Raw genomic sequence first — 27,645 nt, 5'->3', positions numbered from 1 at the left:
TGCTAGAACTCACTCCCTCTACCCACATTCCCACATCAGTGCCCCGACGACAGGACGTCTTTCCTAGGAAGCTGGAAATCCTCACACACTCTCACTTGTTCTCTTTCTGCTATCCCCTGTGGAAGTACTTATACAAGCCACGGAGATGTATTTTATTTTTAAGATTTCATTTATTTATTTGACAGACAGAGATCACAAGTAGGCAGAGAGACAGGCAGAGAGAGAGAAGGGGAAGCAGGCTCCCCGCTGAGCCAAGAGCCCCATGCAGGGCTCGATCCCAGGACCCTGAGATCATAACCCGAGCCAAAGGCAGAGGCTTTAACCCACTGAGCCACCCAGGCACCCTGTGGGTGTATTTTATTAAGAGGAATTTGTAGTCTTAAAGAATGTGACATCTCAATCACAGTCTGCTGAGTTAGTTGGAGGAGTGGGACTTCACCACCAAACTCTGGAGTAGCTGAGTATAGTATTTTAGTCAGAGTTCAGACTCAGGATCCCTGAAATTCAGAGAAAGCCTCAGTAAGGAGATGAGTCACTAATTCGATCCATCCATATCCAGAGAGTGAATCAAAGGGCTGAAAGTCTGAGTATTTCTCTGGCCTATTTTCCCTTATTTCTTTCATTTAATCTTTTCGGCTTGGGGCAGAGAGGGAAACATCACCTATATTTACCCTAGTTAAAAACCCATGTGCTTCGTTTCTGTCAGATTACTCAAAACTACTTTCTCATTCTGATACAGTTATGGTTATGTGTGTGAATGCTTTATTAAAAGCCTTTTTATAAATCATTCCAGCCAAGATCCCTGGGATGAGTATGAGTGTCTGTTACATGAGCAGACACCGCATCACGCTTGTGGCAGGGATGGCCACGGGGTGCCAGGGCTCTGGGCTCTTGGTACGAATCTCCCCCATTGCATTATGCAGGCTTCCCCAAGAGCCAATGTCTCAGGTAGTCAGCTCGAGAGCTTTTCCAGCCATATAGAATGGCTTGCCCCAATGAGTCTTTGTGTCCTATCATGTCTCCTCGAGATCATCTGAAGTCTGGAGGCATTCTTGGCATTTTTGTTGTCTGTGCCTCATGCATGTCTTACTGGTAGCATGTGACATTATCATCTGTGAGCCAAGAAGGGCCCAAAGAAGGAAAAAGGTGAAGTAGATAAAATTCTGTATTTCCTGAAGCTATTTTTACTGTCATTAAAAAAAAATATTTTATTTATTTATTTGACAGACAGAGATCACAAGTAGGCAGAGAAGCAGGCAGAGAGAGAGAGAGAGAGAGGAACAGGCTCCCCACTGAGCAGAGAGCCCAATGTGGGACTCGATCCCAGGACCCTGAGATCATGACCTGAGCCAAAGGCAGAGGCTTAACCCACTGAGCCACCCAGGCACCCCTGCTGTCATTTTTATTAACATATAATGTATTATGTGCTTCAGGGGTACAGTTCTGTGAATCACCAGTCTTACACAATTCACAGCACTCACCATAGCACATGCCCTCCCCAGTGTCCATCACCCAGCCACCCCATCCCTCCCCCCAACCCTCCAGTAGCCCTCGATTTCTTTCCTGAGATTAAGAGTCTCTTGTGGTTTGTCTTCCTCCTGATTCCATCTTGTTTCACTTTTTTCCCTGCCTGCCCCCCACGACCCCCTGCCTTGCCTCTCAAATCCCTCATATCAGAGAGATCGTATGATAATTGTCTTTCTCTGATTGACTTATTTCACTTTTGCTGTCATTTTCTGAACCACTTGCCCCGACCAAAGGTTAAAGGACTAAGCAGTAATTGGCAAGGTTGTTAATGTCAACAGATTCCTGTATTTTTTTTTTTTTTTTTTTAATTCAAGAGCCAAATAATACCTGTTCCAGGGTGGCTGTCATTTTGCCCTTTATGTCCTTTCTAACTTGCTTCAATGGCAATCTCTCATTTTTTTTTAAGATTTTTTATTTATTTACTTGACAGATGGAGATCCCAAGTAGGCAGAGCAGCAGGCAGAGAGAGAAGGAGAAGCAGGCTCCCTGCTGAGCAGAGAGCCCAATGCGGGGCTCGATCCCAGAACCCTGGGGTCATGACCTGAGCTGAAGGCAGAGGCTTTAACCCACTGAGCCACCCCAGTGCCCCGGCAATCTCTCCTTCTTAAACTTATTTTTACTAAACAACACATGTGATGGAACTACAAATGGGGAGAGAGACAGAGGAGCAGGGAGAAGACTGTTTGAAGATGAAATTGATACTCCTCCTTTTCCGGAGCTTTTTGCTAAAATGGGACTTGAGCATCAGGCCACATGTACACAGGCAGGAGATGGACAGGCAGCTGCCAACAGACAGCAGACTTTCACCACAACTCTGTTCTGAGGGCTGAAAAATTGTGCCACACTTAGAAAAATGACAGATTTCTGGGCTCTATTTCTGCCTCTATCACCAACATCGCCTGGCACTTTATATAATCTATGTGTCTATGTGTCTTTTAGCCTCTCTAGCTCTCTTCAGATAAAATAATATTGGTAAGAGAATCTCCAATGGCAGAATAGTAAAAGAACTTTGGATGGTAGGATTGTTAAGTTTCTTAGAAATAACTTGGCTCAACTGCCTCACTTTGTGGGTCTGGAAAGTCTCTTCTCCAGAGAGAAGTGACTTCTTTAGAGTCTTGCAGACAGTTGTTGGGGTGGTGGAATTTCAGAGTCATTAATATTCCTGTGTTCAGCAAAGGTCAGATGAGAGCCTTCTTCAAAGGCTCGTCTTTGGGGCAGGTGTGCGGTTGGCATCTTGGGTGTGGACTAATCTGCTGGGCCAGGGCTGGCACCAAGAGTGGTAGTGGCAGAAGGAAGCATAAAGAACAAAGGAAGACCACATAAAGCACGAGAGAGTTTCTCTAGGACATGAACACAAAGGAGTCAGCTCAGGCCCACCTGACATCTGCGGCCCAAAGGAAGAGGAATCTCTGCCTGACCTTGTCTTCCCACCCTGGCATCTGTCCTTCCTGCCCTGGGATTCTGATGGGCAGACACCTGGCCTGCGTGTCCAAGAAATATCCACACCTTTAGAGTAGCTGCTGTTTGACCAGTGCTCGGGCCTGCAGGTATGTCCACTGCAGGGAGTTCCACCCTGGAGAGGAACACCCGGAGAGGAGCCCTGTCCAGAAGCAGTCTCTTGTCTCTTTGGGAAGGCAGTCTGGTCCAGATCGGGTTGGGCATGCATCTTTGGCCCAGTGGATGCTTCACTCCAAGAGTAGAGAGGATCATCAAAGGGCCCTGGACCTATGGGAACCATTGAAAGAATTACTAAGAGAGGGTACAGAGTCAAGTTTCTTATGAAGATTTTGAGTTATGCTTCTCTGAGTCTGGAGAAACAGGAACGACTAGTGGTTGGTTGCTATTTGACTGGGGTGTAGGGGTCTTCAAATAAATAGATACCGAAAGCAGTGGTAGGTCATTGAGGAAGATGAGCAAGATACTCTAAGCATTGTCACTCTGAATATTACAGAGTGGCCCTGTGGCCCTGGCTTTGGCAGCAGTGAGGACTCATTTGCACTGGCTGGAGACAGGCTCCAGGCGGACACCTGTGGCTGCCCTTTGATTAGTCCTGGTCCTTACTTCTGACCTTCTGGCTCTCCACACGTCTCCCTCCCCATGCAGTCTTCATTAGTTTGTTAGGGCTGCCATAACGAGGTACTGTGGATGGGTGGCTTAAGTACAGACATTTGTCATGTTTAGGTGTCCAAGATCAAGGTATGGGCAGGACTGACCCCTCTGACGACCTTGAAGGAAATGATCTGTTCCAAGTCTTTCTCCTTGGCTTATAGGTGACAATCTTCTCCCTGTGTCTCTTCCCACTGTCTTCCTCCTTTTATGTGTGTTTCTGAATCAAAATTTTTCTTTTTGTAAAGACACCAGTTATGTTGGAGTAGGGCCCACCTTTATAGGCTCTTCCTAACTAACTACATTTGCAATGACCCTATTTGCAAATCAGTCACATTCTGAGATGCAGAGTGCGGGGTGGTTAGGACAAACTTTGGGGGAATACAGTTCAGCCAATACAGAGTCTATGAAGAGAAACTAGCCAAAAGAGATGTCAAAGAGAGGCAGAGTTCTAAGAGATGGCACTTGGGAAAAGGAGTGGAGATCTTACTGAGTAGACTCCAAGTTTTTAATCTCTTCTTCCTCATCTAAAGCTCTGCCTACAGCAAGATGGTGAAGAGCAGTCATGGCCTTTAATTTTCACTGGTGCTGGGACAGTCCTGGGAGGTGGGGACAGGGACGGTGCCTCCCACCATCCTGTGGTTTGAGCGTGCCTCCGATAGAGGAGGGGATGGTCCACCATGCTTCACCTAAAGCAGGTCCCTCTTATCCATTGGGAATGTTCCAAGACTTGCAATGGATACCTGAGACCACAGGGAGTAAGTACCAAGCCTCACCTATACTGTGCTCTTCCCTAAATACACTTATGATAAAGTTTGAGTTAGGAATTAGGCACAGAAAGAGATTGGCAACAATAACTAATGATAAAATAGAACGATTATAACAACGTATTATAATAAAAGTTACATGAATGTGGTCTCTCTCTCAAAACATCTCATGGTACCACGCTCACCCTTCTTGGGGCGATGTGAGCGGATGAACACCCATGGGAGGAGATGAAGTGAGGTGAATGATGGAGGCATATGACATAGCGTTAGGCGACAACTGACTTTCTGATGACAGCTCAGGAAATCATCTGCTCCCAGACTGGTTGACTGCGGGTAACTGACACCATGGAACCATGGAAAGTGAACCACAAATGAGGCGGGGGCTACTGTATTCTTTAGGAAGAAGACAGGAAGCAAATATTACTCAAGTACCTACGATGTGCCGGCATCTTCTCCGTGAAAGATCATTGCCATTGACAGCTTTTTGTCTGGGGGGAGGAGGCAGAAGGAAACAATATATGTGATAACCAAGTTGGCCACATAGTAGGTTAGTAGGTAGTGACCACTGTGGGGACAGAACAGGAGAGGGTACGAATGTGCAGATTTAAATGGGGCAGTCAGGCTGGGCTGCCTGAGAGGGTAAGATGAGAGCAAGGACTTGAAGGGGGGTTGGCTGGCCTGGTGCATGTCTCAGGGGCAGGGGGAGCATCCAGGCAGAGGGGCCTGTGCCCCCTAAGGCAGACTGGGGGCACTGTCAGGAGGCCTCTGTGGCAGGACAGAGCCAAGAAGAAGGGGTTTGTGGGAGAGGCGACCAGAGACCTGATGGCAGGTTGGCTGCGCCGATCGCCGGCTTTCCCCGCGGGTGCTGGAGCCGAATCTGAGCTGAGCAGTGGTGAGGGCAAAGCGAGGGTAGTGTTTGCGCAGGTCTCCTTCTGGCTCTGGACCAGGTTCGTTACCATGATTGATTTCCACCCCACCTTCCCTTCTCATTAGTGCTGAAAAGCAGTCTGTCCCTCCCCAAGCTGAATGTTTTATTATTAGAGTTTTTGACAGCAGTGTAGCATTCTCTCCATACTGTGGGGCTGTTTCAGAGAGCCCTTCTTGTTCCTAACCTGAGGCTTGGACCTTTGTGCGCTCCTATACGAAACCAGGGGTCCCATACTCATTTCGTTTTTAAAATCAAAGACATTTTTATGTAAACTTTTTTTTAAAGGGATTTTATTTATTTATTTAATTTACTTACAGAGTGTGAGCTGATGGGGGGGTGGCAGAGGGAGAGGGAGAGAATCTCAAGCAGCCTCCGCGCTGAGCATGGAGCCTGACGCGGGGCTCGATCTCAAAACCTGAGATCTCATGACCTGTGCCAAAATCCTGAATTGGACGCTTAATGGACTGAGCCACCCACCTTATGCAAACTTTTCTTAAAGCCGTCCCTCGAATCCACAGCCCCCACGCTACCAGTAAGAGCGTTCGCCATTCTGCACATGTCTGTGGTAGCCTCTCCATCAGCCGCATGGGTGGGTTGCACACGGAACCGTCTGTGAGTCTGAAGTGAACAAAGGAGCCGTGTGTTGTCCTTTGTTCGCCTGCTGCTATGGAGAAGTGACTTTTATTGGGGGGAGGGTTGGACCTTAGAGTACCAGTATGTAGGATCTTAATAGCACATATAATTAATTGCATGTTAGTTTCAGTTGAAAATTGAGAAGTTCCCCCCATGGGTTGGGTTGCTGGGCAGTGTAACAAGGTATTGCAGGCCGGGCAGCTTCAGGAACAGAAATCTGCTGCTCACATTCTGGAAGCTATAAGTCCAAGAGCAAGGTGGCACTGACAGCTTTCGCTCCTCCGGAGCCCCTCTCCTTGGCTTAGTGAGGGCTGTCTGCCCTTGTGTCCTCACAGGGGAGGTCCTCACATGGTCTTCCCTTGGTGTGTGCGTGTGTCTATATCTGGATTTTCTTTTCCATAAGGACACCAGCCATGTCGGATTAGGGTTCCCCACCGTGCCCTTGCTTTATAACCCGATTGGCTCGGGAAAGACTCTGTCGCCAAATAAGGTCCCACGATTGGGACATCAATGTCATGAATCCAGGGAAGAGGGACACAATCAACTCAGAGGTGACTCCTTTGCCCTCAAGTCCTTTTGCGCCCACCAGCTCCAGGCCCCCCTGCCCCTGATGTGCTTTCTTGGCTGCACATTCTGGTCAGTGGTCTTGGTTTTCCTAAGGTTTCGTTTGTTGAAGGTACATGTCGGTTGTATGATTTAAACACCAGTTTGTGAGTAAGGAATAGTGGGCATACAGATACTGATAGTGATTGCACTGTACATTTAACATAATACTAAAATGGGATTCTAGAAGGCAGGCTGGACAGGGAGAGCATGCTTTGAGTAAGGACAAAGCCGCCAGGAGAGGCAGTACCGGTGAGTGGTTAGGAAAACAGACAGCAGGACCGCCTGGGTCCACATTTACCCCATCACCAGCTGGGTAACCCTGGGGCAATTACTTAAACCTGTCATTGACTGAGTTTTCATGTCTGAAAATGTAGATATGCCAGTACCTACCTCACAGAGTTGTGAGACTATCACATGCTCACGTCCATTAGGAATATAGAAGAGATTTGGTACACAGTAAGTGCTCAATAAATGTTTTACACTGTGATTCCTAGGATGGCCACTTTGCACAAAAATACTCAGTTTGAGTAAATTAGGGCTGATCTGTTTGTTAAAATATTATCTGTGGAGACCGTGTATGTGCTTTCCAGCGTCGGTGTATTCGATCCGAGGAGACAGGTCCCATTTATCATCAATAATACACAAGCCTAAAAGAAACACGGGGACTAGTTTAATCATTGAAGTGCATGTAGCCCTTTTCTCTCTCTCTCTCTCTCTCTCTTTTTAAATAAACATTTAACTTACCTAATTCTGTGGTTTTCAATTTGAATTTCTGCTCCTGGAATTCTGGTTCATGGGCCATAGGGTGGTGGGGGGGTACTAAGTGTGTGGGTTCAGTGTGACATCGCTGGAACCCCATGCCGGACACCCACCCTCTGTCAGAGTGGACCCCTTGTCATGGATTTTATATATGGGGTTGCAGTTGTATGTGAAACTTGTCCGGAAGAGTTGTGCTGCTAAAAATAGCTTGAAAACCACTAGCCTACTATGAACATTATTCATATCTTTCTGCCCCCCATTGCTTTCATTCCGTGTATACCCCAGGGATGCAACTAATGTTAATATTAGCCTGAGCAAAACATAATTAAGAAGGTAAATCTACTGCAAAAAGTAATACTGCATAAATTAAATAAATTAAATATAAATCAAATCAAATATGAAACAATGCATTCAATTATCTGCATCACTGCTTCCCTGCTCTAACATAGATATTGGAGAGGAGACTCGTTTTCTTTCTGGGTCAGGACCAGAGCCCGCCAAGACCAGTGAATTGTGTCCGCCCCTGGGAGGCTGGTTCTCGACCTATGGAGCATGAGTTAAAGGCACCGCTGTTTGGTCCGCTGAATTTTCCGGGGCAGTAAGTGGACGCATCATCCGTCCCTCTTCATTGTTAATGCCCGAACTAGTCCTTGTGTGTGGCCGCACACACCGACTCATAAAACACTATTCAGTGATCATGATGTAGGACTGATGTTGTGGTGAACTGTTTCCTGCAAAGCAGTGAGTTGCAGGGACTCCCATCAGCCTGGTAAGGGAAAGTGCCTTTCTGCAGAACTGCGGGGACTTTGAAGCATGGACGGCAGACCTTAGCAGCATGAAGCTAGTGCCGCTTCCAGAATCAGAGGCAGAGCCGGTACCGGTGCCTCTTCGACACCTTCTGTCCTTCTCCCCCCAGCATCTTGAGTGGCTGGGTCCACTCCCTGCTCTCCGTGCTCCCATGTGCTCAAATTTACATCCTCTCAAAAGACCTGGCCTGCATGCCGCCGGCTAGAATTCTCCAGGCAGGACTCCGGATGTGCGTTCTCACCTCTCCCACCAAGCACACTCGGGCTGGTCCTATTGTGACTCCTGAATCCAGAACATCCTGCTGCCGCGTGCCCTGGTCTATGTCAGCTCGAGGGGGTGCTCCTCTTCCGCTGAATGTTCGTCTGAAGGGGGGATGACTAGTTTAGAAGGGACCTGGAACTCTGCATCAAAAACTAATGATGTACTTTATGGTGAATAACATAATTAAAAAAAAAAAAGAAAGCAAATACTAACATCTGTGAAATCCGTATGCTGAGTACACAGGATTCTCTTATATTTATATTTATTTTTATTCTACATATCTGCAGTTTTTAAAATTATTTGTTTGTTTATTTATCTTTTATTAACATAGAAGGTATTATTTGCCCCAGGGGTACGGGTCTGTGAATCATCAGGCTTACACACTTCACAGCACTCGCTATAGCACATGCCGTCCCCAGTGTCCATCACCCCACCACCTCATCCCTCCCACCCCTCTCCCCTCGGCCACCCTCAGTTTGTTTCCTGAGATTAAGAGTCCCTTATGGTTTGTCTCCCTCCCAATCCCATCTTGTTTCATTTTTTGCTTTCCTACCCCCTAAACCCTCCACCCTGCCTCTCAACTTCCATATCATATCAGGGAGATCATATGATAATTGTCTTTCTCTGATTGATTTATTTCGCTCAGCATAATACCCTTTAGTTCTATCCATGTTGTTGCAAATGGCAAGAGTTCGTTTCTTTTGATGGCTGCATAGTATTCCATTGTATATATATACCACATCTTCTTTATCCATTCATATGTCGATGGACATCAGGGTTCTTTGCATATTTAGGCTATTGTGGACATTGCTGCTATAAACATTCGGGTGCACATGTCCCTTTGGATCACTAATTTTGTATCTTTAGGGTAAATACCCAGTAGTGCGATTGCTGGGTTGTAGGGTAGCTCTGTTTTCAACTTTTTGAGGAACTGCCATGCTTTTCTCCAGAGTGGTTGCACCAGCTTGCATTCCCACCAACAGTGTAGGAGGGTTCCCCTTTCTCCACATCCTCACCAGCATCTTTCATTTCCTGACTTGTTAATTTTTGCCATTCTGACTGGTGTGAGGTGGTATCTCATTGTGGTTTTGATTTGTATTTCCCTGTGCAACGTGGAGCACTTTTTCATGTGTTGGCCATTTAGATGTCTTCTTTGCTGAAATGTTTATTCATGTGTTCTGCCCATTTCTTGATTAGATTATTTGTCCTCTAGGTGTTAAGTTTGATAAGCTCTTGATAGATTTTGGATACTAGCCCTTTATCTGTATATCTGTAGTGTTTTATAATTAAAGAGAAAAATTGCAATGTTAAAAAAAAATAGAAGGGGCCTGCCCTAGCTTCAGGGAAGGAATGGAAATGAATTTGCTTGTACTCAGAAGTCATAAGTTGGTGGAAGTGATGATGTTCAAAACCAGTTCTTACAGCTGAAGAACAGCAGCAATGTGCTAATTGGCCACCTCCCTTGGATACTTTGTTATCCCTGCCAAAGAAATTTTTTCTGACCTCAATCCCCACAGACCCCAGAAAATCTGACCTTCCCTGTATTTGCAGCTCTCCATTTTGCTAAGTAACCTTTTCTCTTCCAGTACCTATACCTTTTTTTTTTTTTTTTAATGTTTTTCTTTTGGGCTACTGTTTGAAGCAATGAGATGTTGAGGGCAAGAACCAGGTCTTATGCTCTGAGTTCCCAGTTTACTAGGTACCCAGGAAATGTTGAAAGAATTAATGAGTTTGTGAAGAATGAATGAATGAATGAATAAGAAGATCCAGAGCATATGTTTCCACTGTTTCTCAGCATCAACATAATGAAAGGATCACCACCTTCCATTCCTTCCTGCCTTCTGTCCCTCTGTGCCTGCTTTGGGCCTTGCAGCTGGGCTTCTGCTGAAGGTGCCTGCTTGATTCCTCCAAGTCACCTCCCGTAGTGCTGACCAAGTAATTTTCCAGAAATACCCCATTTCTTTCCTATTGCTTTCCTGCACAAAACTAGAGTGATTTCCCCTTGCCTGTGGGATAAAGCTCAGAACTGCTTAGCCCAGCCTTCAATATTGACTCTACCTTGCCCTTGATATTCCTTTAAGAATTGTTTTGATTGTAAATATTCTAAGCACATTGAAAAATATAACATATACTCATTTACCCACCACTGAGATTAAACAAATATTAGCATTTCCTTCACTTATTTTCCTAAATAAACGAGCACACACTGCAGATGTGGACTGATTTCTCCCTTCTATCCCTGCCCCCCACTTCCCCCTTCCCATTAGAAACAATCCTTCCCCTTCCTGTCCATCACAGTTCACCTCTGTGAGCCACATGGGCCAGCTGGACTCCTCTTTTCTCTGGACTTTCATTATTCCTTCTTTTCCCTTGAGACCCAATTCACTTTCCACCTCTTCCAGGAAGCTCTCCCACTAATACCGTAGTTTTCTAAATTGTTACCCACCTTACTGTTTCCCCTGTGCCCTTGGAGACAGTATCTGCCTGTGATAGTTTTTTTTTTTTTAATTTTAAGATTTCATTTATGGGGCGCCTGGGTGGCTCAGTGGGTTAAGCCTCTGCCTTCGGCTCAGGTCATGGTCCCAGGGTCCTGGGATCGAGCCCCACATCAGGCTCTCTGCTGAGCAGGGAGCCTGCTTCCTACCACCCTCTGCCTGCCTCTCCACCTACTTGTGATCTCTGTTAAATAAATTAAAAAAAAATTTTAAAAAAAGATTTCATTTATTTATTTTTGAGAGAAGAGTGCCTGAACAGGGGAGGAGTGGTGGGGGGGAGAATCTCAAGCAGACTCTGCACTGAGTGTCGAGCCTCACGTGGGACTCAATCCCATGACCCCGAGATCATAACCTGAGCTGAAACCAAGAGCTGGATGTTTAACTGACCGAGCCACCCAGCTGCCCTTGCCTGTAACAATTTTTTGGAAGCAGTTTGACCTTAACACTGGGTTCCTATCCTCGATAGTAATTTTTCCATCTTGCTTTGTATTGTAGTTGATTGTCTGTGTGTACTTCCTCTCTTTTAGGTAACAACACTGAGAATAAGATCTGATTCTTAGTTTTATCCATCTGTCCATCCATCCGTCCACCCATCCATTCTGTAGATCTTGACTGAGTGCCTCCTTATAAGCTGCAGGAATTGTCTTAAGCAGTAGGGATACAGGAGTGAACCCAACTGATGGTTGCTACAGTGATGGAACTTACATTCCAGTGGGGTAGAGAGAAATTACCTGAATAAATGAATGTGTCAAGGTGAATAGAGCTAAGGAGAAAAAGGAGGAAAGGATAAGCCTAAGGAGAGTGAGGATATTCTATACTTCAAGTATACGTATCTCCTATATGCTCTACTTTGCTGCTAAACCCGGAAAGCGCTCAGTGCACATTTGTTGGATTAAACAGTGGGCCCAGATAGACAATGTCTGATTACTGCTCATGAAATGCTACCCTGTGTAGACCATCCTTCTTGGAAGGTAGGGCTATAAGAATGTAAAATTTTCACCCTTTGCTTCTGGGACATCTGAGTTGTTCCTTTCCCTATCTATGGGCTATAGAGATGTTTACTATGGAAAGAACAGATTTAAGTACTAGCCTAAGTGGAGCATAATTAGGAAGGGGAAATCTGCTTCCTAGCAACTTGCTAATTCCAAAGTCAAATTCCCACTGTTCCTCAGCCTTTGCGCTGATGGAAAGTTCACCATTTCACAGTATTTCTGTATGTTGTGGTATGGAACTATGACTGCAAGAAGACCGATGTCCTCTTTCTCATTCTTCTAGCCTCCAGGAACAGATAAAATCCCTCAACTTGTCCCTTAAGGAAATCACTGCTAAGGTAAGTACATTTATATTCTCATTTTCTAAAGTCTTTCAAGTTTTCTTTTGACTTAATATCATGTCTAGCTCGCATGAAATTTCAGGCTAGCTCATGGCTATGAAAGAAGTGAGGACGTTATAGAGCCATTCGACAGGCCAGGCAATGAGCGCAAAGAGCTGGTTAGGGGGCTGTTGCCCTGGTGGAGGTCCTGGCTTCTGGTCCCCCAGGAATTGACTGGTTCGACCTTTGCCTCCCCGGAGCTGCCAGTGTTAGGGAATGGAAAATGAGTGCTTTCGGGTACCATCAAATGCCTTTGCATGAAAAGGCTTTGCAGATGGGAGTAATCTGAAACATTAATTGTTTTTCTTCCAGGAAGACAGATTCCTGGGATCCTCACAAACAGGTTTTGGAAAAGGCATAGCAGGAGTTTTTATAAACGTTTTAAGCTGACTTCAGAATCATTTTGCCTATATTCTCTGCCATTTATACTTCATGCCAGGACCTTGGATTGCATACAGATAGCGCACTCCTGCATTATTCCCCGGGAACACATAGCCAACTCAATTAAATAGCCAATGTCATGGTTAGTTAGGATAAGCACAGTTTACAAAACAAAATTCTTCCCTGCAGAGATAGTTCTGTGTGAGCGAGTTATTGACACACTGAGAAGCAGGATCAGTTACTCTGTGAATCACCGAATGGGCAGCAGAGAACTGGGATGAATCGTTAATTATTTATGTTAGGTCTGGGAGCCAGGGCTGGTTATAGGATGGTCAGGATGTACCCAAGAACAGGTGTCTGAGTGGAGAGCAAAGCAGGCGAGAGTCCACTGGCCTGGAAGGAATATTCTCTTGCCCTCCCCCAGCGCCCAGGAGTGAGATCAGGGAGACCTGCCAGCGGGCTTGTGTGTCACCACAGCTGGGCTGAGACTGGGGCTGTGTTGTTGGCAAAAGTGTCCACAGGTCTTCCTCGCCCTTTTTTTTCAGTTTTTGTGTCCATTTTCTGAAAAACGAAACAAAGCAAAACATTAAATGATTGTACTACAAAGTCATACGGTGGCAGTTTGAGAGGCAGTGATGTCCCACCAGAAGACTTGCCCGAAGACGTGCAAGACGAGATCCAAGGGGCGGCTTTCTGCAGAGCCGCAAGAGGAGCAGAATCCCCAGGCAGGGCTTCAGGAAAGGGCTTTTGTCATGGGTTCTCCCGTTGCACAGGGCTTAGAGACTTTCTTCCCTGCTCAAGAGACACTGACTTGGTTTACCCCTTCTGTCACATGAAGCGGGAGGGGAAGTGCTAGAGGGCATACTGGAATTTCTGTTCAGTATGTTTGAATGATGTCACCGACTAGTACTCATGTTCTGTGGTGTCTGCCACGTGACCTTCAGGCAGAGCCCCTGAGGAGGTTTGGAGATACCAAAGCTTCCTGCCTGGGACAGGGGCAGGAGTATTCCTTCTCCTGTATTTTCTGGTGTAAACATGTGCCATTTATCTGGTGCATCCCAACTGCTACACACAATTAACTTGTGGAAATACTCTGGCGTGTGGGTTTGTTGAGTAGAAGAACATGCTGTGTGTGATCTAAACGAGTCCCTGTCCCAGCAGTGAGCAGAGAGGTGTGCCTTGTACAGAACATGTGTGGTGTTGATATGGGAGTGTATTTTCTAGGACATTTTATATTATGCACACACATATATTAACATATGCACACGATAGTGGGATTTGTTGATAATCTCCACTACTGCTAAATCTCTTGGATTTGCCCAAATGCCAAAAGTGATTGGCTTTGTTTGCATACCTTCTCTAACGCACTTATGAATAACTCCTAATTCCCTTGCTTTTTGAGGGGATTAAGGAATTCATAGCTAAGATTTTAAAATGTAAATCTAAAAGCTTCATTTGATAATGAGTTCCTCAGGGTCCCATTTTACCTGGAAATATAAAGGAGATGCAGATTTTCGGGGGGTATGTATGTGTGTGTTTAAGTGGGTGTGTATGTCCGTACAGACATGAGTGTGTGTGTGCGTGCATTCTCTCTCACGTGTGTGTGTGTGTGTGTGTGTGTGTGTGTTTGGGGACATATATTAGTCCACACAGAATTACGACTGCCCAGTCACACAGAAACAGTTTTATACTGTGGACTCGACTGACTCATGACTCATGACCTTAAATACATAGGTCTGATACTCTTTAGATTCTTCCCTCAAAGAGAGATGGAACCCTCCTTCATTCATTACATTTCTTTGGCGCTTTTGGTTCCCCAAACCAGGTAATTAAGGGATAAATGAGATGGAAGAAATAGCTGGAAATAAATGGAGTATCTGGAGATTGGTAGATACTGGATTACATCCAGCAGTGCTTGAAAGAATGTACATTGCAATTTAATAAGATTTAGAAAGACAGTCTCCTATTAATAGTGACAGCTTGAAGGATAGATTTGCTCAACAAAGGAGAAGCTGACCCAATTATGATTAACAGAAGCTGTTAACTAAAATCAGGAAGACCGAACATACATTGAATGAGACATAAGAATTATGGGTGGTGTTACAGGCTTAGCAGAAGTGTTCTCAGACATCCAGTGACATTCTTACACGGATGGAAGGGGATGGGCCTGCCGTCGGGCCCTGGGCCAACCCAAGACCCAGTGGTATGGGGAAGTTTCCAGAGCCTCTTCTTTTTAACACCCAAATGTGGGTGTTCTGACTTCCGACAAATCTCAGGACCATTTAGAGGGTCTTGGAATTCTCACTTGGGGCAGGGGAATACTCATCGCTGCTGATGTTAGCTGAGGCGTGGAGGCCATCACACTGTGGTCTTGACCCAGAGAATGAGTTTTGTGATCTGGGAAGTTACAGCTGCTTGATGGAAAAGAACATATTTAAGGCCATGAAAGAAATAGTATAACATTTTAGTCAGGATGGGTGAGGTCTGCTTGGATTCCAAAAATAATTTCATTTTCTGTCTGTGATAAGCAAAACAATTCTACTTGATGGTATCTATTAAGATCTATATTCTTCTGGGGAAATTGAATTTTACATTTTCTCTGGGTTCTAGGAACCCAACTGGGTTAATTTTAGTTTTTGAATGGAATCAAATTTTTAGGAAGAAAAGAGGGATCCTTTGTAGACCACCCCAAAAGTCTCCATACACACATTTGTTGTTATTCAACTGAGCTATGTGCTTTTGTTGAACTGGATGTTTTTTTAGGTAGCTCACTAGTGAGGGTGTAGATAGCAATCAAATATGAGGTTTTTGCTTTAAACAAAAGAAAAAAATGTGATGTTTTGGTTTCAAACAAAATAAAAGATAACCCAAGACATTTGGAAAAGAAAAGTGGGATTTCAGTTTTGCTATTTTTGAAAGAGCGAAGAAAAATGTAGGAAGTGTTTGGGTGTCCTGAAAAAATACATGATAAAACCTGTCAACCTCGCTGAGGTCTCCTTGTCTGTTTTTCAAGTCTGACTTGCCAGGAATAGAGTGAAGTCCCTGTTCACGCAGAGCTTGCATCCTCGTGGAGAGAGATGCTAGGAGAACAAGAATAAAACAGATAGACATGTGGGGAAAGGCCCCTTGAGGGGAGGGAGGAAGGGGAGGCAGGGTTGAGGGGCCCGCTATTTTATATGGGTAACCGGCCAGGCCTTTCTTCCCACGTGACGTCTGAGCAGAGCCCCGAAAGGTGTGAGTGGGCTAATTACACTTGGAGCCAGAATGTTTCAGGCGGAGGGAGTAACCCTGGGGAGGGCGTAGGCAGGGTGGGGAGGTTTTCTGGTTTGTGGTTGTGCTCTGGTCTGTTAGCTCTTGTCATTTTTGTGGGTGGGTGTGGTGAAGGTGTGGACCTGAGGCTTGGAGTGTGCCAGTGCTCGCTCCCTCCCGCCGTCCCCCTCCGTCTCTGCTTCCCTTCCTTCCTTCCTTCCTTCCTTCCTTTCTTCCTCCCTTCCTTCATCTTCCTTCCTGCCTTTTTTCCTCTTTTCTTCTCTCTCTCTTCTTTCTTTCTCCTTCCATCTTTCCTTCCTCTCTCTCTCTCTCTCCCTTCCTCTCTCTCTCCTTCCTTCTTCCCTCCTTCCCTCCCTCCCCTTCGCTCTTTCTTTCCTTTTTCCTTCCTTCCTTCCATCCTTGTCTACTTTTAAATAACTCCCCTCCATTACTCTTTATCACCCCCTCAATTGCTTTTAAACCCAGAAATCCTGACGGGCCGCCCCATTGCCTTCTGGTTTTTACCTGACCAAATGACGTGTCCTGGCTCTTCCTCTCCCCCTAGGTGTGTATGAGCGAGAGACTCGGCAGCACTCTCAGGAAAAAAGTGAGTGACATTGAAGACCAACTCCCGGTGTTGCTTGAAGCCAAAATGCTGGCCGTCTCAGGTAACTGGCTGTGGAGGGGAGTGGGGGACACTGAAACGGTGGAGGGGCATAGTGCCAGCTGCCTCCGTCTCCAGGTTTCAACCTCGAGTAATGTTCTACCTCTTACTTAGGTCATACTTGGACATTTCAGAGCGTTTGTGGGAAGTCTCCCTAAAACTCATGGACTGATTGGGCAGCATGGCCTCCTTGTAAGACTATTAAAACTGTGTATGCACATGTAGTGAAATAAGAAGTTATCTGCATCCTATTTTGGACTTCTGGTTTCTGTTTCTTGAAGACAGGAGAGGCGCTCTGGAGACCTTGTAATCCCAGCAGATGTTTCAGATGTTTACGTAGTTGCCATGTGTGTCTGTAGAGGCTCGCAGGTTGTTGGGTGTGGTTGCCCCTTCCTATAAGGAGAGAGAGTAACTGGAGCTAAAGTAATACACTTAATTTACCATCCCAGTCGGAGATGGTAGATTCCTAGAGGATTCTCGGTGTATCATCATCACTCTGTCATCTGGTAGTTCTTAGGGATACATTTTCCCATTCATTAGTAGGTCTCTGAAAATAATATCGTACCCTGTGCTGTTATTTTATTTCATTTTCGTAACAGCTGTGTTAGGTAGGTGGAAGAGATGCAGGGTCCCAGTGAACAGATTAGGAGATTGAGGCCCTGGGATGTGTCCTTTGGTTAAGTTCACTCAGTTAGCTAAGTGGTGGCAGAGCAAGGGCTCACGTTCAGGCGATTTGTAGCTTCTTCTTCTTCTTCTTCTTCTTCTTCTTTTTTTTTTTTAAGATTTTATTTATTTATTTGACAGACAGAGATCACAAGTAGGCAGAGAGGCAGGCAGAGAGAGAGGAGGAAGCAGACTCTCTACTGAGCAGAAAGCCCGACGCGGGGCTCGATCCAAGGACCCTGGAATCATGACCCGAGCCGAAGGCAGAGGCTTTAACCCACTGAGCCACCCAGATGCCCCCGATTCATAGCTTCTTAATCCAGCTGTGTCGTGACATCCTCCAAGGATTCCCTGACTTCGATAGGTTGAGTGACCCTACAGCTCATCGGCTTCAGAAGCATCATAAAAAATTTAACAAAAAGGTGTAATAATTACATGTATGGGTTTTAAATGGCATTTTAAGAAGGAATACAATAATTGGCAGCTTCTGCTCTCCAGATCATTAAACAACTAATGTTGGCAGCTAACGAGCAATTTGGCTCCTGGTGCAGTCGGGCATGTTATTTACAACCAGAGCAACATCGAAATGAGAGTGTGGGGCTCGGCTCTCAACAGCTTCACATGCCATTTACTTGAAATTATGGCCCCATTTGCTAAGAGAAAAAAAAAAAGATTGAACGTAATCTTGCTTCTGAGTTAGTGTTTTTGCCTTTCTTAATCCATTTATCTTCCTGAGGAACACAGGTGGATGGGTCTCTGTTAAGCCTGAGGGAGGAGATGGTCATGAAGGTAGCACAGAAAACCCTCTCTCCAATGTGAATAATCTCCTTTTAGAATCCCAGGGAAGGGGTGCCTGAGTGGGTTGGGTTGTGGGTTGGCTGAGTGGGTGGCTGAGTGGGTGGCTGAGTGGGTTGGGCCTCTCTGCCTTCGGCTTGGGTCATGATCTCAGGGTCCTGGAATCCAGCCCTGCATCAGGCTTTCTGCTCAGCAGGAGCCTGCTTCCCCCTCTCTCTCTGCCTGCCTCTCTGCCTACTTGTGATCTCTGTTTGTCAAATAAATAAATAAATAAAATCTTAAAAAAAAAAAAAAAAGAATCCCAGGGAAAATTCTTCTGGTGGTACATTGCCTATGGGGCCTGTGTTTCATGTTTAGTTCTTTGATCCGCTGAGAGCACCTGTGAGGCCTGATCGGAGGAGGGGTGACCTGAATTAGCTGGGATGAGAACTCCCCCCTTCACCTTGCTAGTTCCTGATTACTTTGTAGGCTGTTGGCAAACAGGCTTTCCAGTCACAGGCTGTCCCTGTGGGCCATGCCAGTGCCAGAGTGGGTATCATTCTGTACATATTGTGCGTTCTGTTTGTTTTTGAGCTGAGCTCCACAGCAGGGAGGATCTGAGCAGGGAAAAGGCACGTCCTGTCGGGTCTTGACAGACCTATCTTCGTGAGTTCAGAATGGCAAACCCTCACTCCGTTAGACAAAAGCCATGACAAACCTCTCCAAGAGAAAGAAGCCTTTTCCCATTTGGTCAGCCTGCGAAAACGCTGAGGGGCATTGCCCTCAGGAAGGTTGGACGCCCTCTTGATTGAAGAGGGTCTTAGAGGGTTCTTTTAAGATTCCCAGAGCAGGGTGGCGCCTGGGTGGCTCAGTGGGTTAAAGCCTCTGCCTTTGGCTCAGGTCATGGTCCCGGCGTTCTGGGATCGAGCCCCACATCGGGCTCTCTGCTCTGTGGGGAGCCTGCTTCCTCCTCTCTTTCTGCCTACTTGTGGTCTCTCTCTGTCAAATAAAATAAATAAATAAATAAATAAATATCTTAAAAAAAAGATTCCCAGAGGGCCTTTTTTCTGAAAGTTTCTTCGCTTCACTCCTTGATTTGGTTTATAGACTGAGACCTTCTCTTAATGTAAGAATGCTTTACTATCTGCAGAGACTGGGAATAAGAGATGGTTTTATAGTCAGATTCACAAAGTCCTAGCTCATTTATGTTTAACAGTGAGTTCTTTCTTTCTTTCTTTCTTTTTTTTTTTTTTTAGATTTTGTTTATTTATTTGAGAGAGAGAGCAGAGTGAGAGAGAGAGCATGAGTCGGGGAGCGGGGGCAGCGGCAGAGGCAGAGGGAGAAGCAGGCTTCCTGCTGAGCTGGGAGCCTGAAATGGGAGCCTGAAATAGGGCTCGATCCCAGAACGCTGGGATCATCTCCTAAGCCAAAGGCAGATGCTTAACTGCCTGAGCCACCCAGGCTCTGTAACCTGATGAGTGTCCCAGTCTTCATCTGCAGGCAGCCTGCCCTCGCTCTGACTGTTTCCTGTCCCTTAGACTCCAAGCCTGGCTCCCTGATGCCCAGCTTCTGGTCTTGCCCTGATACTGACATGGTGTGTTCATTTCTGGCTCCGGCCTTTCCCTGCTTGGATCACCCACTGTTGTTGATGCCGTCCATCTGTTGAGTCACTCTGCTATTTTTCCCTTGGCTTTGCTGGGCACTCAGAAGACAGTCAATAAGAGTAATTATGTTAAGAAAAAATGCACCTCATTTGTTGATTGCTGATCCCTAGAATCTGTTATTTTCATACTTCCTTTGGGTCATCCCTCTGTTTGTGGTATATTTCCTTGCCCACCTGCTTCCTGTCATTTGTTTCCAAGGGACAAACAGTTCAGATCATCATTTATTCCTAAGTAGCATACCAAGATGTCTCAGGTACTCCAAGCCAATTTCTTTTTTTTTTTTTAAATGATGGTTCTATCCAATTTGATTTTTCTTTACAGAGAATAAAAATCAGCTGCAATTCAAATACCTTAGTGTCTACATAGAAGCGTATCTAGGCACAAACAAGGTTTTCTAGATAAGCTCAGAATGTCTCCCTCTCTCTAAAAAATTTACATCAATGGCTGGAGGTGATGAGATGCCCAGCAGAGATTTTTCAAAGATGATGTCTGTCCAGTGTGGAAATAAATGAGACCCACCAAATGAGAAGACGTGAAAGCTGTTTCAGAACTTACGGTGGCAAGGGAGTCAGCCACCATTACCCGTGTTTTGGCAGAGACTCAAAGGCAGGCAGAAAAGTGGGAAAGCTTTGCAGTAGAAGAAGGGGAAGGCTTCAGGTATGTTCTGATGGGAGGCTGGGGAAGTGAGAGGCAGGCTAATTAGAGAGCATCCCGTGTGATCGTTTCAGAGAATGTATTTGGCTTTTTCTGGCTGGTGCTAAGTTGGAAGCAGGGACAAAAATTAGGGAAGCTGTCAGTTATTAATAAAATCCTGGCCATTTTGGACCAATTATTATAGAAATGATTGTTCAGTTTCCTGGATTATTACTAGAATAACAATCTTTCTTCCTAGGGACTGCCTTGGAGCAGGCTGGCTTCCTGGACTGGTTCTTGTAGATATGGGGGTTCATGTCCCCCAGGAGGATTGTGTTAGGTTGCTGGTCAGAGTGCAATTTGTAGAGATGATCTGGCCATTGTCATTTATCTCTCACTAGGTACCATACTTTCTCACACTGTTAGAGGCAGTCTGTGTTTTACGTAAAATCCGTGTGTTTGAGTGTTTTGTTCCCCGTCTTCTCTGTGAAATATGTGGCCATCTAAAATGCCTGATGTTCAAAAGGGCTCTGCTCACAGAAAATGCTTTTTGCTCTCTCAGGAAATCATAGTGATGGGAAGAAAGCAACAAAACAGACAGAAAATGGCCAATTCCAGCCGGAAGAGCTTCTGTGGCGAGGTGGCGGCATGGTGTGGGGAGTGCTGGCCCAGGGGCTGGTCACTTGTGTTTGTTCTGCTGGTACAAGCTCCTAGCACAGAGCCTTGATATGGCTGAGGGGGAGGCTTTGAGTGACAGAACGTGAGGTCTTGCCTAACCACATGTACTGGAGCTTGGAGTTCCTCAAAGGTACGGTGTTATGCCAGAAAAAAGAGTCAGGACTCTGTTATTTTTGGAGTTTGATGATTTTTAGTACTGGATTTCCTTCTTTCATTCTTTTTTTTCCAGTAAAGAAGGTTAGCTCAAATTTGGGGGTGTAAACGTGAGTGATTTTAGGAGGATCGTTACAGATGGAGATGTCTGTGGACTTCTGCAGTATACCGTGTGTGTGTGAGTGTGTGTGCATGTGCATGTTTGTGGCATGTCCCCCTAGATGAAAGTCATAGTGAGTTCTGGAGACTGATGGGTGACACAGCCTACCCAGGTGCAGGATTCCTTCCCCAACCCCCTTCGTGTTCCCTCCCTTTATGGGTGACAAATCACTTCCTGAGCTGTATTTGGTAGAATAGCACCTAACACGAGGTTGGAAAAACCCAGTTCAAGTTCAGTAACCTCATGTGGGATCTTAGAACTCCAAAACTTTGTGACCTTGAGAGGGTGACTCCCTGGGTCTTAGTTTCTTCTTGGAAATCAAGGACAATCATTATAAGATCCCCATCCTGGCTTGTTGGAAGGGCCAAGTGAGACCATTGCTCTAACTAGAGCTCCATTATCAACCAAGTCAGACTCTCAAATAATGACCTCAGAAAAGGAAGCCCAGACATTGTGAAGTGGAGGAGGGAGAGATTTGAGTTCATGATGAAGGATAAAATTAGAAGGAACAGAGTGGATAAAATCAGTGTTGGCCTTAGAATTTTTAGCTGGAGGGTTTTAATGGTGGCCTTTGTGGAATAAAATATTTTGACAGGTGTTTTAAAGAGCCTCTGTGCAGGCCCAGGTAGGGTTCTTTTGCTGGAGAGCAGGCAGGTGGAGGTGCGGGATGTTGGCAAAGGCAGGACAGTCGTCTGCACAAATCCTCCCATGGCATTTAGGAAGGGGCCCATTAGAGTCACAGAGATTGGGGTCACGGTGTTACTGATGGGACTTCCTTCAGGGATCAGTGTTTACTTTTCTGTATTTTCATCACAGAGCTCTTGGCCAGTTTCAGTAATCAGGGAGGACTAAATCAAGCCATGATTTACCTCATGGGCTTGGAATAGAGCCCCAAATGCTTATGAAATAGTAACGGGGGCAGTGTAGCATTTCATCATGGCTTTGGGTGTGGTAGTAACTGTCTCTTGGGGAATTTGCACTCTTTCTGCATATATAAAATGTGCACGTCTCTCACTATACATTTTCCCTCAGGATCAAGGAAGGGACCCAGGTTTTAACTCATGATCTCTCTCATGTTTTATTAAGGGTCCTGGCCTCGAGAGCTTGCTGTGAGTTGCAGGGCATCTGAGAACGTGTTTCCTGCCATCCCAGCAAACCTTCTGTGCAGGCACTTCCCTGCCTAGGTAGTCTTTTCTATTTTCTTTTTTTAAAGATTTTACTCATTTATTTGAGAGAGCACGAGATGGGGAAGGGTCAGAGGGAGAAGCAGACTCCCGCTGAGCAGGGAGCCCGACATGGGGCTCGATCCCGGGACCCCGGATCATGACCTGAGCCAAAGGCAGCCGCTTCACCGACTGTCAACCCAGGTGCCCCCTCTGACTTATTTTCTCTCTGAACTGTTTGTAGAAGGAGATTGCACACTGTGGTGTATTCTGCTTTGTGTCCCCGGAGACACCATTGGCGCCCACCTCACTTGGGATCACCTCTCTTGCTTGAAAATATGGTCCAGCAGAAAGGCTGGGGCTCCCTGAACCAGGCAGGGAAAGGACATTAGAAGGCATCACATTGTGCCCGTGGCTGCCCTGTCTAGAGGCAGTCACACCTCTGAGCTGGTCTTCCCCAAACCATCCTGGGCGGTATGTCCCTTGAAATTCTTTTTTTGTTTTTTAAGGGACATCTTTTTATTGTGATGAAATATATACACACATTAAATTTACCCTTGTAGCCATTTCTAAGTGTACAGCTCAGTGGTGTCAAGTACATCCACATTTCCATACAACCATCACCGCCATCCACCTCCAGAACCTTTCTCCTCTTCCCAAACCCTGAATCCATCAAACTTGAAGTACTTGGTAGCCCTCCATGGGGGCTCCTTCCATAGCAGCCCCTACTTGGTTATTGTACAAGAAAGGAACCATGGATCCAGGAAATGTTTTAGTTGTGTTGCTATTTATAGCTCAAAGCTTGAGGAGGTCCAGTCCGCTCTCCTTCTCTGGACTTGGCTTTTCCAAAATGGGTCAAGCCCATCACCTTGGCATCTTGGACCCCCTCCTGTTTGGATCCACCTTCTTTGTGGGCCTCATGCACACCTCGGCCACATGCCTGCCTCCCGCCGAAGACAAGCCCTTTGTTCTCTAATCAGGTTTCCGTTTCTTCTTTTGGAAACCTTACATTCTTTCCTCATGAAACCTGCCTCTGTCTCCCCTTCTGGAAAAGTCTTCCTTCTCTGAGGTCTCCTAGAGTGAATTTGCCCATTTCTTAGAACACGTCTTCTCTTCTTTATTTGATGGTGGCTTCCTGGAGAGCAGGGTAGTGACTAGTTCTCCCCTGTATCTGCCCACTTGAGTGATAGACAATAAACAGGATCTCAAAAGATACTTATCCAGGCATGGAATTGGGAATTGTGCATTTCAGTGACAGAAACATTATGTGCTAGGTGTCCAGAATGCCTTTAATGTGGGAAAACATTTTGTCATATTTCTCCCACTTACACCGGGTTGAAATCTCCCTTTTAAATAATAATAATGAAGAAGTAAATAGCATAGTTTAGAACCTAAGAAGGATTCAGGAGTTCTGTTTGAGGTGGAAACCTGCCTTTCATTTTATTGCTATGTAACCCCCCAAGATGTTTTTTTTTCTAGGTTTCAGTTTTCTCCACTATAAAGCAGAAATAACAACATGTATTTCAGTGAACATAAAAGGCGCCATTATTGTATACACTGCGAAGAAAGAAAAATCGCTGTCAATTAAACAATGATATAATTCTTTCTGTGGCTGAGAATTTTTATTTTACACTTACTGAAGTAGTTCTTTTAGATGTGTTTGGGCCTTTGAAAAATCTTTGAAAGGAGACTTAATCACTCAAGGCTTTCCTAAAATGTCTTCGTATTTGGAGTCTGAGTGTTCTGAAACACGATGTGACTCACAGTAGTCAGAACTCACGTTTTTTCATCCATTATCACCCTCCGCATCCGCGAAACTGTTGGTGACGCAACTCCCCTCCCCCCCGCCTCCGAGAATGAACTACTGTTTTCTATAGTTTCTGCCAAGCTGCAACACGGTTCTTCAAGTCTTAACTGATGGTACTTTCCTGATCTTACAAAACCATCACGACAGGGGGTTTTCAGACAAGGGCCAGGACCCCAGTCATCCTGAAATGTTTTTTTTTTTAATTAATTAATTAATTTTCAGAAAAACAGTATTCATTATTTTTTCACCACACTCAGTGCTCCATGCAGTCTGGGCCCTCTATAATACCCACCACCTGGTACCCCAACCTCCCACCCCCCTGCCACTTCAAACCCCTCAGATTGTTTTTCAGAGTCCATAGTCTCTCATGATTCACCTCCCCTTCCATTTTACCCCAACTCCCTTCTCCTCTCTAACACCCCTTGTCCTCCATGCTATTTGTTATGCTCCACAAATAAGTGAAACCATATGATAGTTGACTCTCTCTGCTTGACTTATTTCACTCAGCATCATCTCTTCCAGTCCGGTCCATGTTGCTACAAAAGTTGGTTTATTCATCCTTTCTGATGGAGGAATAATACTCCATAGTGTACTTTGAAACGCCAGGGGCTTGCTGACGGTCCACCAAGCCACCGAGAATGACAGTCACGTAGTAACAGCTTCATCCTGACTACCTCCCGGCTGATGGCAATTGCAAGACACATCTCCATCTCAGAGAGGTTAACACGGGGGGTAAAAGGTGCATTTCAGAATAGTTAACATAGGGCATAGCTTCCTCCTAGGATGCTGGTAAGGTAGAGGAGAAAGGTTTCATAGCTGCTATCGCGGAAACATCATGGAGCCCCCTGATAACAATAACTATTATTTATGGAGCACTCACTACTGTGATAAGCTTATTCATTTATGGTGTAACTTTCATATTAAAATTTCCCCTAATGTATTTTCCCTTTTTAATTGAGGTATGATTTCTATTCAATGAAACACGCAGATCTTAAGTGCCCAATAGTATGAATTTTGACACCTTTGGTCTGCGACCCTATCAAGATATTTTCATTCCTCCAGAAACATCACCCTGGTGCCCCTTCCCAGTCATCACCCCCAATCCCCAGCCAGCCTCCGTTCTGATCTCTTTCACCACGGATCAGTTTTGCCTGTGCTAGAACTGAGTATCAGTGGATTCACGTGGTATGCATTCTTCTACATCTTTTTTCTTTCTTTGAGCTACCCCCATGTCACTGTGTATGTGCAGAGCTGGTGCCCTTTTGCGGCAGAATAGTCTTCCATTGTTTCTGCTTTTCTCCCCTTGGTGGACATTAGATTTCATTTGGACTATCACGAGTAAAGCCACTATGAACATTTGAGTACAACTATTTTTTGGTTACATATTTTCATTTCTTCCCGGACAAATACCTGGAAATAGAATTTTTGGGTCCAAGGACAGGTGTGTATTTAACTTGAGGAGAAACAGAGAGAAGTGCCATCGATACTCCCGTTGTGTACGAGAGCTCCATAGCTCTGCGTCCTTGCCAGCCCGACAGCTGTAGTCTGCTCATTTGAGCCATTGGAAGGGTTTTGTCATGGAATCTCTATGGCTTTAATTTGTATTTTTCTGGCAGCTAATAACCACCAACCAGTTTTCATATGATCACCAGCCATTTGTATATCTTACACTGTAAAATTCCTGTTAAACCAGTTGCCCATTTTTCAACGGGGTCATTGGGGTTTTAATTATTGGGTTATAGGATTTGACTCCTTTGTCAGATTTTTTTTTTAAAGATTTTATTTATTAATTTGACAGAGAGAAATCACAAGTAGACGGAGAGGCAGCCAGAGAGAGAGAGAGAGAGGGAAGCAGGCTCTCTGCCAAGCAGAGAGCCCGATGCGGGACTTGATCCCAGGACTCTGAGATCATGACCTGAGCCGAAGGCAGCTGCTTAACCCACTGAGCCACCCAGGCGCCCCTCCTTTGTCAGATTTATGTACAAATATTTTCTCCCAGTCCGTGGCTTGCCTTTTCATTTCCTTAGTGGTATTTTTTTGATGAATAGAGGTTTTTAATGGTGACGAAGTCCACTTATCTATTTTTTGTTGTTGTTAGTGTTTTCTGGGTTCTAACAAAAGTTTTGCTTATTCCAAAGTTAGAAAAGTCTTCTATGCTTTCTTCTACAAGCTTTATAGTTCTTGCTACCACATATAATTCTGTGATCCATCTCTAATTAAACTTTGTGTAGGGTTTGAAGTATGGATCAAAGCTAAAATTTCCCCATTTCTGTAGGTAGTTGTTCCATTACCATTTGTTGAAAATATAGTTGAACCATGAACAATGTGGGGGTCAGGGGTACCAGCCCCCAACACTGTCAAAAATCTGAGGGTCAAAAATTTGACTCTCCCTCGATGGAGCTGCTAGTAACCTACTGTTGACCAGAAGCCTTACCAATAACACAGAGGGTTGATTAATGCATATTTTGTGTATTGCATATTTCACCTACTGCATTTTTACAATAAAGCAAGGTAGAGAAAATAAAATATTAGGAAAATCGGGGCACCTGGGTGGCTCAGTGGGTTAAGCCTCTGCCTTTGGCTTAGGTCATGATCCCAGGGTCCTGGGATCTAGCCCTGCATCAGGCTCTCTGCTCAGCAGGGAGCCTGCTTCCTCCTCACTCTCTGCCTGCCTCTCTGCCTATTTGTGATCTCTGTCTGTCAAATAAATAAATAAAATCTTTAAAAAAAGAGAGAATATTAAGAAAATCATAATGAAGAGAAAATATATTTACAGTACTGTACTGTATTTATTTTAAAAAAATCCACATACACATGGACACGCATCGTTCAAACCTGTGGTGGTCAGTGGTCAGTTGTTCTCTCTTTTCCTCATCGACTTGCTTTGGCACTTTGGTTGAAAATCAGTTGACTGTGTGAGTGTGGTTCACTCCTGGACTGTCTGTTCTACTCCATTGATCTGTTTATCTATTTGTCTAATGCCAGTGTCATTCTATCTTGATCTATACCTTCTGCATTAGTTTGAAATCAAGTAAGATATGTTCTCTTCATTCTACCTTACAAGGTTTTTGTTTTTGTTTTGGCTGATCTAGACCTTGTGCATTTTCTTTTATATTTTAGAATAAGCTTGTTGGTTTCTCCAAAAGACCATTATGAGATGTTGATTGGAATTGATTTGAATGAATAGATGAGTTTGAGGAAGATAGAAATATTTAAAATATTCAGTTTTCCAATATATGTATATATAGTATTCTGTCTTTCTGATTACTGAAGTCTTTTTAAATTTCTCTCAGAAGTTGTTTTTTTTTTTTTTTAAGATTTTATTTATTTATTTGACAGAGAGAAATCACAAGTAGATGGAGAGGCAGGCAGAGAAAGAGAGAGAGAAGCAGGCT

At 44.9% G+C, this 27,645-nt stretch overlaps 1 protein-coding gene across 5 annotated transcripts in view; it reads left to right on the top strand.

Annotated features, from left to right (window-relative positions):
- The window catches only part of DISC1 (DISC1 scaffold protein), a 367,278-nt gene that overhangs the window by 138,131 nt on the left and 201,502 nt on the right, over positions 1 to 27,645 (top strand). For all 5 annotated transcript variants that reach the window (XR_009352717.1, XM_059170453.1, XM_059170454.1 and 2 more), the window contains exons 7-8: positions 12,165 to 12,219; positions 16,457 to 16,559. Coding sequence is in view for 4 of the 5 variants with exons in the window: in XM_059170453.1 (XP_059026436.1) it covers positions 12,165 to 12,219; positions 16,457 to 16,559 (158 nt within the window). In the remaining variant the exon portion in view is untranslated. The remainder of the gene's footprint in view (positions 1 to 12,164; positions 12,220 to 16,456; positions 16,560 to 27,645) is intronic.

This window comes from Mustela lutreola, chromosome 4 (genome assembly GCF_030435805.1).
Source record: "Mustela lutreola isolate mMusLut2 chromosome 4, mMusLut2.pri, whole genome shotgun sequence".
Classification (NCBI taxonomy): domain Eukaryota; kingdom Metazoa; phylum Chordata; class Mammalia; order Carnivora; family Mustelidae; genus Mustela; species Mustela lutreola.
This window is presented reverse-complemented; position numbering and strand designations above follow the sequence as displayed.